A 12,358-nucleotide genomic window follows, 5' to 3' on the forward strand; every position below is an offset into this window, starting at 1 on the left:
TTATGTGCAAGGAATCAATGCCTCATAACTCATTGCAGTCCAAATCCTCTTGGAATCATTACTAATATCTACCAGTGGATAGGAGACCAAAATCTACTTGGAGCTGACCCTACACCTGAAACAGAACCTTGCATAACATCGACTTTGTCCTTATGGAATATCATTGAATCTACTTCACTAGATCACACCACTATGATTTGTGACGGGAGTTTTATACATGACACCAAGGAAGCAGGATGGGGATTCATCAGGTAAGATATTTTCAATATTATATTGAGCTTAATTAATTATACCTTAATTATTGGTGGGTCCATGGGCATAAAACTCAGCTTGGGACCACTTAAAGGTTAATGGGGGTATACTACTCTTTTTCATTGTGGGGGTGGATAAGGATTAGGGTTTTGTATTATAAATACAAGGTTGGGGTCTCTACAGTCACTTGATTTCACTCTCTGTTCTTCCCACAAGAATTTGAGAGGTGCATGTGAGACAAGGAGACTAGAGAAGATCCTGACCAAGGCTTGATGTGTCAAGGATAGTGACACAAAGAATTATTCTATATTGTTCTTCTCCAACATACATGGGTACAAGGTACACATCGTTTCTCCTGTTTTCTTTTTCCAATCGTGTTCTAGTTCACTGTATAAAAATTAATTAGGATTTCACAAAATCCAAAGAATTTCTAACAGGTTCATCATTATTATTACCAATCGGAGGGCTTATATTGCATCGTTGGATTTCGATTATGCAGGGAGTGCATTGGAAACTGAAGCAAGGGGAGTGTTCCAGGGTTTGCAACAAGCAAGGTCATTAGGAGCTCAACATGTAGACATTTGGACTGTCTATCAGACTTTAGCAGAGTGGATGGAACATAAGAATTGACAATGGCCCTACGAAATCGTTCTGTATGGTTCTTTATAATATTATGTCTCTTCTCAAATGTTTTGTGAAAATTTGTACTATTAAGAAGATTAGAGAGTCTACTAATTTTGCTCATATCTTGACTAATCACGCTAGATTATCTCAAATTAGGACTAATGTAAGGGACAATATAGATAATTTCCTTCTTAGTTTTTAAAGACATTGGTCTTGATGCTTGTCCAGCGCCATTATCATTTAACACTTTAATTTGTTTTTGCTTCATTGCAATCTTCTGTTCTTGCTTTGTTCTTCGAGAGGGAACCAATCTCGTGGAGACGAGAGAAGAATGTCCAGCTCTTGATCATTAGAGAGAGAGAGAGAGGGAGAGAGAGAGATTCTCAAAGTGAACTACCAAACATATTTCTTGTCTTTATATATATATATATATATATATATATATATATATATATATATATATATATATTGTTTTTAGGTAAAAGATCCTTTGTATTAAGATAAATGAAAATAAAAGAATTTACAAATTGAACAAGAAAAACCATGTAAAACCAACTACATCAAAATGCGAGTCAAAACTTCCACTTACGGCAAAGCCATCAAATTATTTTTTTCTTTACAATTGATGCAATTAAACAATTTCAATTTCTTGACCAACAACCATTTATTGACTTATTCCAAGAAATCAAAGAAAAAGGACAGAATGCCCAAAATGAAATTAGGTCAAACGATTCACGCTTAAGATCGATCACTGAGTCATCTGCCCGAGCCCAACTTACTGGGCTCTATTGACATTTAAAACTGTCTTTGGAGTTCTTTGGAGGAACTTCTTGAACCAAATGGCGGAGTGTTTTGGGTATCTCTTCAGCCCATCTTTGTAATCTACGTAGTTCATGCCGAACCGAACTGTGTATCCAGAATTCCACTCAAAGTTGTCGAGCAATGACCATGCAAAGAATCCTTTCACATTTACACCATTTCTGCAAAAAAAAAAAAAGTTGACATTATATATTGGACCGAGTTTCCCTCTATCCATGGTGAATGGGATCCCATTCATTGCGGGACGGAAGAGAGCGGGAAAGAGTATCAAGAGAGTATTTTGGAACATACTATAACCCTGCGAAGGGTTTGTGAGCTATAATTGTTTCCACAATTAGGTGGATATGTTGTTGATGTCATCTTCCGACAAGTTTTCAATTTCAAACTCATTTGACAATCTAATCTGTGTTTTTGATAATGGGATTTTCTTATTGAAATCCCTTAAAGTTGTTATATAATTTGTACATGTTTTTTTTTCTTTTGCAGTTTTAGTACAGCATGTAGCTTCCAACCAATAGGTGTCATAAGTGATGAATTGTCCAATATGGGGAATTTAATGGTAAGAGAGTGTAAGTCCCATGGTGGAACACCGGAGGGCATATAAAAGATAAAAGAATTTGCATGCTGGTGTCGTGAGCTTCTTTTCCCATGTAGTATAATATGCTCATTCTTTCAATGAGAGTAAAATCTTGTCACTTCACATGTGTACTAAAAAACATGTGAGACAATGACAATTCTTGAAAATAACATATGAGTGTAAGTCATTCTCAAATTATTTTGATAACTCCATTTGACCCTTAAAAAACTTTTGAAAACAAAATAAATTATAATAAAAAGAAAGTTAAATGTTCTTAAATACATTTATAGATCGAGGTGTCATTTAGACAGTCCCTTTGATAATTATTTGCAAAGGTCATTCACTTTGGGGCTATTTGTAGAACAGAATGACACCTATAAAGAAAATTTTCTAATTAATAGACCATGTGGTTGAGATTGACCACTAAATATGATGTGAGGTCGTTCAATCTCATTGTTACCCATGTTCCCAAAGACCATAGTATAGTCTTTTGTAACCCTAGCTACTTCTAGAGGAGGAGGTTTGTAGTAAAGAGATACTCACTTGATGGCTTTGTTGACAAACTGAAGATGGAGATTGTAGGAATCAATTCTGTGTTTATCCGCTAGAGCTTCTTCTAATGTAAGTGTACTGTTATTGAAATCCGATACTCCTACAACAAAATCAAAAATAAAAAAAAATAAAAAAAATCACATCTACTAGTCCATGTAGCAAGATAAATAAGCTGATTAGGTGATATTTTCTAATTTTGTTTAGTCAATGGATGTCAAGTTAGGAGTAAGAGAGGTTATGTCCCACCGTTGTTTTCTCATAATTATTTTCTATCAATAAAATTTTAGGGTCAGTCTAAGGATACCCAGATAAGTTCCTAACTAGTTAAAAAAAAAAAAAACATAACTCACCATTCTCAGTAATGTAAATTTCAGGATTGTTATATTCATTCTTAGTATAAGTCAACAACTCCCATATTCCTCGAGGATATACATGGAGCCAAAATGAACCAGTCTGCAATAATATTTACATATTATTAATTAATGCAAGAAGAAAATTAAATATATATATTTTTTTGGTAGAAGAAAATTAAATATTACACTAAGAAAGTATTGTAATTCTTACACTTGGACCAATGGGGATCCCATTTTTCTCCGCTGTTAATAAAAAAAAATAAAAGATTTGATTAATTAATTATGTCATTATGATTCAAATTAACAAGTCATTAATTAATAATATGAACAGTGTAAGGATCACATTTGAACTTACGTATGAGATTAGCACAAGAATCTGGATTATAAATGGAGGTGCAAGTGTCATTGTTATTCACATAAAAAGCTGTATAGTAATTGATTCCTAGGAAGTCGAATGATCCTTTAAGCATGTGCATTTCCTTCTTTGAAAAACTTGGCAAGCGATTTTTCACTTTAGATCTCATGCTCTCAGGATAATAACCGTGAGTTACAGGGCTGACAAACCTAATTAAAAAGAAAGAGAGAGAGAGAGAGAGTATTATAATTAATCAATATCTCAGGCGCATGCCGTGTATAAAATTAGGGTCGTCTGATTTAATATCGAGACTCTTTTGCCAAATAATCTAGTGGGATCCTATGTTGGAATCAACAAGACGTGGAAGGCAGAAATAATAATCCTACATCGGATGTGAGTAGCCCGACATAGAGAGTTATAGGTATTTGGGTACCCTCTCCTTAAAAGCTTGGAGTTCCACATAGAAGACAAAAGTAATTAATAATCCCACATCAAATGTAAGTAGTCCGATGTGAAAACTTATAAATACTTAATTGGGTATCCACTCCTTTTAAGGATGGGTTTTGCCAAACCCTTAACAAGTGGTATCAGAATCAAGAGGTAAAGAAGGTAATTAAGTGATCTTTGAGGAGGTGCATGCAGGATAATACTCACCATCCATACATGAAATCAAGTGCTCTCTGAGTTGCAGCAACATCAGCAGGGTGATCAGTAAAAGGCACCATCCAGTGTGAGTTTATTGTTATACCAATCTTACCCTTTTGAGTACCCTGTAACACATGTACAATGCTTAAGAAGGATACACCAATTTGATCAATCAATCAATCAATTATGCAAATTAAAATTTAACAGTTAAAAGTATATAACCTGATACTGATCCTTGTACCGTTTCACTGCGGTTGCATGAGCAAGAAGTAGGTGGTGCGCTACCAAGTAAGGCTCGGTAGTAGAATTCCCAGCAGAACAATTTCCCATAGATTTGGAACATCGGCCCGGTGCACGGTTTGCATTTTTATAGCCCATAACATAGGACGATGGCTCATTTAAAGTGATCCAATTCTTCACTCGATCACCGAATTTTTGGAAACAAAGATCCGCAAAGTCTCGGAAATCGTCACTGTGCATTAAATTGGCATCACTCGATCAATTCAATTAGTACTACTGGGCAACATCTTCAATTCCAAAGTAGGAAATAAGAAGATGGAAATTCATTTATTAATTAATTGATGCTTACATAATTTTTGGACTCAAGAAACCACCATATTTGTCTTCCAAGGATTGGGGTGTATCCCAATGAAACAAAGTCACATAGGGCTCGATACCTGTAAATGATAACAAAGAATTAATGTTTTTATGTATGAATTAACCCTATAACATGAGAGAGAGAGAGAGAGAGAGATTACCGTTGGATTGAAGCTCATTGATGAGGTTGTTATAGTATTGTATGCCTACCCTACTTACTCCATGACCTAGCTGTCCATCTGAAAGACAATGGGGAAATAAATAAGGACAAAAAGAACATTCATTGGTAAATTAACTTAATAACAGAATAGGAAACTCATTAAGGCACTCAAGGCTATCCAATTCCCAGGCACAAGATGTTATGGGTTTCCCCATTATTGCTTTTGCAGGTGTGGGTGTAAATGGATCAATCCATTTTATGGAGTTGTACGCTACTAACTTTCAGTGTAAGACTTTATGCATTAAAAAAGGTTTCTATGAAGTGTCCATTCAGTCAGATTTCAAATTGATTGTAGACTTGCTAAATGGAAAGATTAAAGGTCCTCAGACAGTATAGTGGTTGAAGAGAAAAATCCACCATTTGGATGCCTCTCTTTCTTCAGTGGAATATAAGCATGTGTGGAGCAAGGTGAATCAACCAATTGATTCTATTGTCTCCTTACCTACGGGTAATGTGGAAACTATTCTCCAATTGATTGACTTCTGAAAGGATCTTTGTAAATTGGTTAAGGGGGATTCTAATTTTTTTATCTACTATCGAGTGTATCTTCCTTGTTTTTTGCACTTTCGTTGATGCAAAGCTTGGCCTGTTTTACTTAGGGGCCTCCCATTTTCCTCTTTAAACCTATTTTAAAAGGGTTCTAGGTGGTTTCCTATTTTTTGTATCTTAAAATTTTTTTTTTAAATATAATTTACTTATCAAAAAAAAAATTCTCAGCCACAAAAGAAATAAATAATAATTATAATAAGGGAAAAGTACACGTACCCCCTTAGAATGCACCCAATATTCCACGTACCCCCCTAAGTGGCTCAATATTCCGCGTACCAGCCCTCAATATTCCACATATCACCCCTGCTTTACACTCCAAATGCCACATAGGTCCAATCCGTTAAATAGCACCGTTAGATGACAATATTTTGACCATTTTACCCTTTGCTTCATTTTCTTAAATCTGAAAAGACTTAATTACCCTCACTTATTTGTTGCCCTAAACTAATTGAAAATGACCATTTTATCCTTTGTTTTATTTTTATAAATGAAAAGACCTAATTGCCCTCATTTATGCATTACCCTAACCTAATTTGAAAAGACTATTTTACCCCTAAATACTTGTTCTTAAAAACCCCTCAAAAGACCCTCATTTTCCCCAAATCATCATCTTCTTTTACATACCCACCACCACCACCACCACCACCACCATCACCACCGCCACCGCCGCCACCACCACCACCACCACCATCCACCATTGGCTTTGGGTTCTAAGACAAATGCGAGGTAAATTCTCTGGAAACAAATCAATTTCCGTACAGGTTTCTCTTATCAACCAATTTGATGAAACCCTAACCCAATAATGAAACTTATATACTTAAAATTCAACTTTTCTGAACTAATCTTGATGTCCAATGCGAGAAAACAACTAAAAAGATAATGATTGATCAAGAGAAGAAAACAAAAAAATGTGATTTGCGATGAGTCTTTCACAAAATGGAAAGATTTGGAAGTTCTGTTACTAGATAAAACCAGAGTTTCTAATACTTCCATCTCTGGTTTTCAGTGGAAGGCTCTGCTCCTCTGTCTCTCTCTCTCACTGTCCTAACCTCTCTACTTCCCTTTATTCAAAGACCAAACTCCAAAAGTGAGAAAGGGAAACAATGTGAAAAAGAAAGTTTGAAATTGGGAGAAAAACAAAGTAAAGAGAAGAATTTGTTTCCTCCTGTGACACTATGAGAATTTGTTTACAGGTGTAACAGATTAGTATTGTTACTTTAGAAAATACTGTGTTGATTGTAGACTGAAAATTAAGTTAAATACATTGACAAGGAAAGAACTAAGCGAACAGAGGTGGTGCTACTTTGTTGCATCTACAAATAAATTAAAAAAAAAATCTGTGTTTTTTCTTACCCCCAAATCAGGATTCGATTTCTGGAATGGTGGGTGGTGGGTGGTGGGTGGTGGTGGTGGTAGTGATGGTGGCTGTGGCAATGGTGGGTGGTGGTGGTGGCTACGGCAATGGTGGGTGGTGGTGGTAGTATTGGCTTTGGTGATGGTGTTAATGGTGGATGGCGGTGGTGGTGGTGGGTATGTAAAAGAAGATGATTTGGGGAAGATGATGACATTTTGGAGTTTTTAGGAACAAATATTTAGGGGTAAAATAGTCTTTTCAAATTAGGTTAGGGTAATACATAAGTGAGGGCAATTAGGTCTTTTCATTTATGAAAATAAAACAAAGGATAAATTAGTCATTTTCAATTAATTTTGGGCAACAAATAAGTGAGGGTATTTAAGTCTTTTCAGATTTAAGAAAATGAAGCAAAGGATAAAATGGTTAAAATATTGTCATCTAACGGTGGTATTTAATGGATTGGACTTATGTGGCATTTGGGGTGTAAAGCAAGGGTGGTACATGGAATATTGAGGGGTGGTACGCGAAATATTGAGCCGCTTAGGGGGGTATGCGGAATATTGAGTGCATTCTAAGGGGATACGTGTACTTTACCCTTATAATAATAATCATCCAAACCACAACACACTTGATCATTTAATTTACATGGGAAGATGGAACATAATCTTACGAGGTAAAAGCCTTGACCATGAAATGGAAAATCTGTAAGCATCCATACCCATTTCCTTCATTATACTTACATCTTCCTGCAAATAACATGATTAATCTTAATTATGATATTATAAAAAAAAAAAAAAGGGTAAGAGATGTGCTTGATCGCATAGTCTCTACACAAGCATCTGGGCCAATGGGGGAGCACGCCTGGATATCTACCCAGGGGAGCCGTCGTTTCACAGTGCATGTGAGAAGTCATAGGAAACACCACCAAGTACAGATCTTTTCCCGTAAAATAAAATAGCTTCGACCAACATTACCTGATCTCCCACAAGAACATCTATATATATATATAAAAGAAAGATTAGTCCATACCTTGTACCGATGATAAGAATCGACCGCTACATCTCCATTACTATGGTCCAAGATTCGATCTGCCACAATACCGTGAGACTTCTCAGCATCCAAAATTGGACTGGTACTATATTGAATCGTTATCCCCTCCAATTCGCTGACCCCTCCAATTCCTCCAATTCCTCACATGCGGATGAAAATGACCACCCTAACCCTTGCCCGAAAACACTGCCCAAGGTGGGGTCCACTCGCCCTGTTAGAGGAATTGGAGGTGCCCACGAATTGGAGGTGATAATTATTGTACTATATTGTAGTATGGGTTGTTTGGCTTACCTAGTGCTATGATAATAAAGTTGGAGTCCATATTCTCTAATTTTCTTTGATTGGGTCCTTCCCTTAAGAGGAAGGTGCACTACATGGCCTAAGATAGTATTTGTAGGCCAAAGGAGGAGGGTGGTTTGGGTGTCAACTGTATTAAGAATATAAACTACGTTGGTATCCTTAAGCAGCTATGGTAGATTGCATCCACAAAGACTCTCTATGGGCTAAATGGGTGAAGAGCTTGGGACATTTGAGGAGCCCCCATTCTGGAGTAGGTTGAACTTCATGCATTTGGTTTCCAACATGTATCCCATACCAATCATTCACAGCTTGGAGATCTTTGACGGATGCCCTCCCCACTAATTAAGGAACAGCTATGGAAGCGATCAATCCAGACCCTTTAGGTCTCTATATTCCTCAGGCTTCACTTGATCGCAAGGAGAATTAAAGGGAAGGGAAGGGAAGGGAAAATTTTCAAACCTAAAGAAGAAACTTTTGTAATCATTACCCCATGTGATTAAACTACTTAAATTTCTTGTTATATTTAGTAATAATACATTTTACATGTAATTTTTATTCTACATTTTAAACCTAAAGTGAAATTTAATAACCAAATATGGAAAGATTTGGAGTCCATGATATTGTCACATGGGGTAATGAATACGAAAATTTCTTTTTAAGTATGAAAATTTCAGTTTACTTCCCTTTATTTCCCCTTGCAACCAAACGGAGCCTTAGGAATGTGTATATCGCCAAGATATGGGGTATCCAAACCGTTTGGTAGCTCTTGAGGTTGTTGTTCTTCCATTTCTTTTTTGGTTGGGTAGGGTGGTTTGTATTTTGGGTTTACTTGGGCCGTTAGTGTTGGTTGTTGGTTTTCTCTTGGCCTCCTAGGTGCTGTCCTAGTGAGGCTTGTAGGATCTCGGCCTTGTCCCTCTATAGTTTTCTTTTCTTTATAATAAAATTAATTTTTCAACTCCTAATTGGTATAGCATGCAGATTCCATACATTGTCTTTGTAGAAAACCCTCCCCATTCAACTATATCATTAAAGTCAGGTTCAATTCATAAATCCATTAAATTTGCTAAGTGAACTTGTGACTCATAGTTGGAAAACCGGGTTTGATTGGGACGAGTCATCCAAGTTGAGTCAAAATTTTGGAAAACTTGGTCAACAGTCATATAGACTAGGTCAGGGTAAAAAATGACAGGATTGAGTCATAAATCGCCCTAGTCAAATAAGACTCGGTATTTTTACCTGAATGCTGAATCATGACAAACTCGACAATTCCAATCAATGTTTTTTTCAAAATAATAAAGTTGGTTCACTTAGAAACTAAGTTGAGTAAAATACTAAATCTATATTTTTTTTTAAAAAGAGCAAGAAACCCTCAACTCTTCGACTCCCTTTTCTTTTCAATGGTATAAACTCAAAATGCATAGATATGTGATTCCTTATTTTATCTAGTTTTTCCCATATTTTTTTCTGTATTTTTTTATATTAATTTATTCATATTTATTCTATTTAAGAAAACATAATTTGCCTTGACAGGGTTTGACAAGGCGGAGTCCCCAAATTTTTCTAAAAGATAAATCTAATAAGAAAACTTGGATTTCCAACTATGCTTGTGAATCGAGTCTAAATTTATGGAGAGAGAGAGAGAGAGAGAGAACCTGGATGTTGATGGGTGAAAGTATCCCATATGCTTGGGCCCCTACCACCTTCTTTTACTCCACCTTCATGCTAAGGGAAAAACACGAAAAACATATGAAGGGGTAAACAATTATTGTAAATATTAGATGGTCTCAACTCTTAATGGAAGGAGTCCACCTTGTACGCCAAGTCTTTCATTCCTTGTATTTTTCCACGTGCAATATAAAATTCTTCTAGAACATCTAATAGTATAGATATATAGAAATTGAGAAACACATTAATCGAACTCCCCAGAAAGTTACCTGATAAGCAGAAGAAGCTGCACCGAAAATAAAATCAGCCGGGAAACTGCTCCGATTAAATGAGGCTAAGTTTTGACTCGCAATGACGCCTCCATTATGAGTCAACAAATTGACTAGGACTATTAGAACCAAGAGAAATAGTTGAGATTGAGAAACTTGAATCGCCATCTTTGGTTTTGGGTGTTCTTGCTCTCCCTTTATCCCACCTACACATGGAATCTGATTCTTCCCAACTCCTAGCCTTTTCGTCTTCTCCTTTAATTGATCAGTGGTGGTGTTGTTTCCTGGCCCCGGCCTCTCAGACCTTGCAATAGCAGGAGCCTTGTGCGTTGGGATACTCTTTTCTTATTTATCTGGCCTAACTTTTTACTCTATATATAAGAATTTGAGAAAGAGAGAGAGATGCAATTATAGGACAAGATAAAATGAAGGAAAACGAATGGTTTCTTCTATTTTCTATTTTGAAGAGAGTTGGTTGGTCATGTGTTTATTTAACAACCGTAGAAAGTACTAAAAGAAGGGATAACCATTTACTCACCTTAAATTATCCTTGTTTGGATGAGAAACTTTTCCCGTATCAATAATGAACTAATAAAACATTTGGAATAGAGAAATGGAAAGAGAGAGAGAGAGAGAAAAAAAAGAAGAAATTTACAGTTTTTTTTTAGGTAAATGATGGAATTTACAGATAGGTGCACCTAATTTTGTCATGTAGAAGAAAGACCTATCAATTCTTACGGTTGGATAAGGAATCGTTATTGTCTACGGTGCAGTTCCCTAGTGCCTCTCATAAGAGGGGGGTGGGATCCACCTGGAGCACCTAACCAAACATTCTGCGTCGGTGGGATCCACCCTCCTCTTGTGAGAGGTACTAAGGAACCGCACCGGTCAAGAAACGCATACGATAAAAATTCTTGGATAAGTAATATTTAGGGAAAAAGATTTTTTTTTTTTCAAATGCCCTCCTCAAATTGCCCGTTTGTATAAATGCACTCTTACTTTCCAAACTTTGTAACTGTCTAGTCCAGTCTGTTAGTCTAGATGTTAGACGTTAGTTTTAGGGAATCTAATGATCAAAATACTCTTATGATAAAAACCCACCAAAATCAAAGAACAAAGTGATCAAATTGCCCTCATCTTCTCTAAATCATTTAGAATTTGAAATTGAAAATCGAATAAAACTACTACATCAGAAGTTCTAGAGGTAACTAAAAATTGTTTAGGATTTGAAACCATCCAAACTCATTAATATGAACTGTTGGATGTGGCAGCTACCAGGTGTCGACATTTTCACCCAATACTCTCACACTACCATATTTTAAGGAATTGAAGCGAATAATTCTCCATATGGGTCTTGATGAGGGCCAATTGAAGACCTATTGGAGTGATTCTAAAAGGACAACAAAGAAAGAGAACACGCCTGTGTAGTTGAAGGAATAAAATATATAAAGTGTTTGCTTTAAGGTTTTTGTTTTTGATAGAAATGTTTGCTTTAAGCTAACTTTTAAACTGTGGAGCAATAATAACGGGAAGAGTTGCTCTGTAAAGGGCATCTGATTTATGTTATGATTGGGTCATTGGAGTGAGTTGCTAGGATTCTTAAATTTTAACAAATTGGGGTATAGGACCATGGAGCACTCCTTAAACGTATTTATAAAGTTAGCATCATTACATACATTGTATTTTACCTTGTAATTCTTACACACAAAAAAAAAAAAAGTAAAAGAGAAAGTTTTCATATACGGTTGTGTAATCCGTGCATGTGAGAGGGTGAGAGTTTCAAGACATTAAATATGGGTGGGGGATTTATGACTTTTCCTACTTTTCGTGAGAAGGAACATGACCGTGCATGCTTGCACGGCCGTGTATGAAATCTTTGACCAAAAGAAAATTTACCTTGTAATTATGAATTTATTTTTGAAGTTTCACTGATATTTCTATTTTTCCTTTTTTTCGAATATAGCTAAATGATTCCCTTACGTATCGTATCAGTTCAAATAAAGGTGTCAAGTTAGAACCGCATCAAAAACCAAAATCTGCCATTTAAAATTTAGACTGAATATCATTTGCGTGAATTGAATCAAATCGATAAAGTATAACCTGTATAAATCGTACTAAATCAAACAATCATGTGTCTTTGTTGAATTATATGAAATTATTTATTATGGGTTTCCTTG

General features: G+C 35.9%; 1 protein-coding gene across 1 annotated transcript; it reads right to left on the reverse strand.

Annotated features, from left to right (window-relative positions):
• Positions 1-1,576: 1,576 nt before the first annotated feature.
• On the reverse strand, positions 1,577-10,394 carry LOC122643098 (beta-glucosidase 13-like). The gene is made up of 13 exons (XM_043836731.1): positions 10,182-10,394; positions 9,900-9,969; positions 7,927-7,985; positions 7,568-7,643; positions 4,936-5,013; positions 4,767-4,854; positions 4,400-4,649; positions 4,187-4,302; positions 3,533-3,741; positions 3,389-3,420; positions 3,175-3,277; positions 2,816-2,924; positions 1,577-1,856 (listed from the first exon to the last, which is right to left on the reverse strand). The coding sequence occupies exons 1-13, from the start codon at positions 10,347-10,349 to the stop codon at positions 1,652-1,654; spliced, it is 1,563 nt and encodes a 520-aa protein (XP_043692666.1). The 5' UTR covers positions 10,350-10,394; the 3' UTR covers positions 1,577-1,651.
• Between the last annotated feature and the right edge of the window lie 1,964 nt (positions 10,395-12,358).

The sequence above is a fragment of the Telopea speciosissima genome, chromosome 10 (genome assembly GCF_018873765.1).
Source record: "Telopea speciosissima isolate NSW1024214 ecotype Mountain lineage chromosome 10, Tspe_v1, whole genome shotgun sequence".
In the NCBI taxonomy this organism is placed as follows: domain Eukaryota; kingdom Viridiplantae; phylum Streptophyta; class Magnoliopsida; order Proteales; family Proteaceae; genus Telopea; species Telopea speciosissima.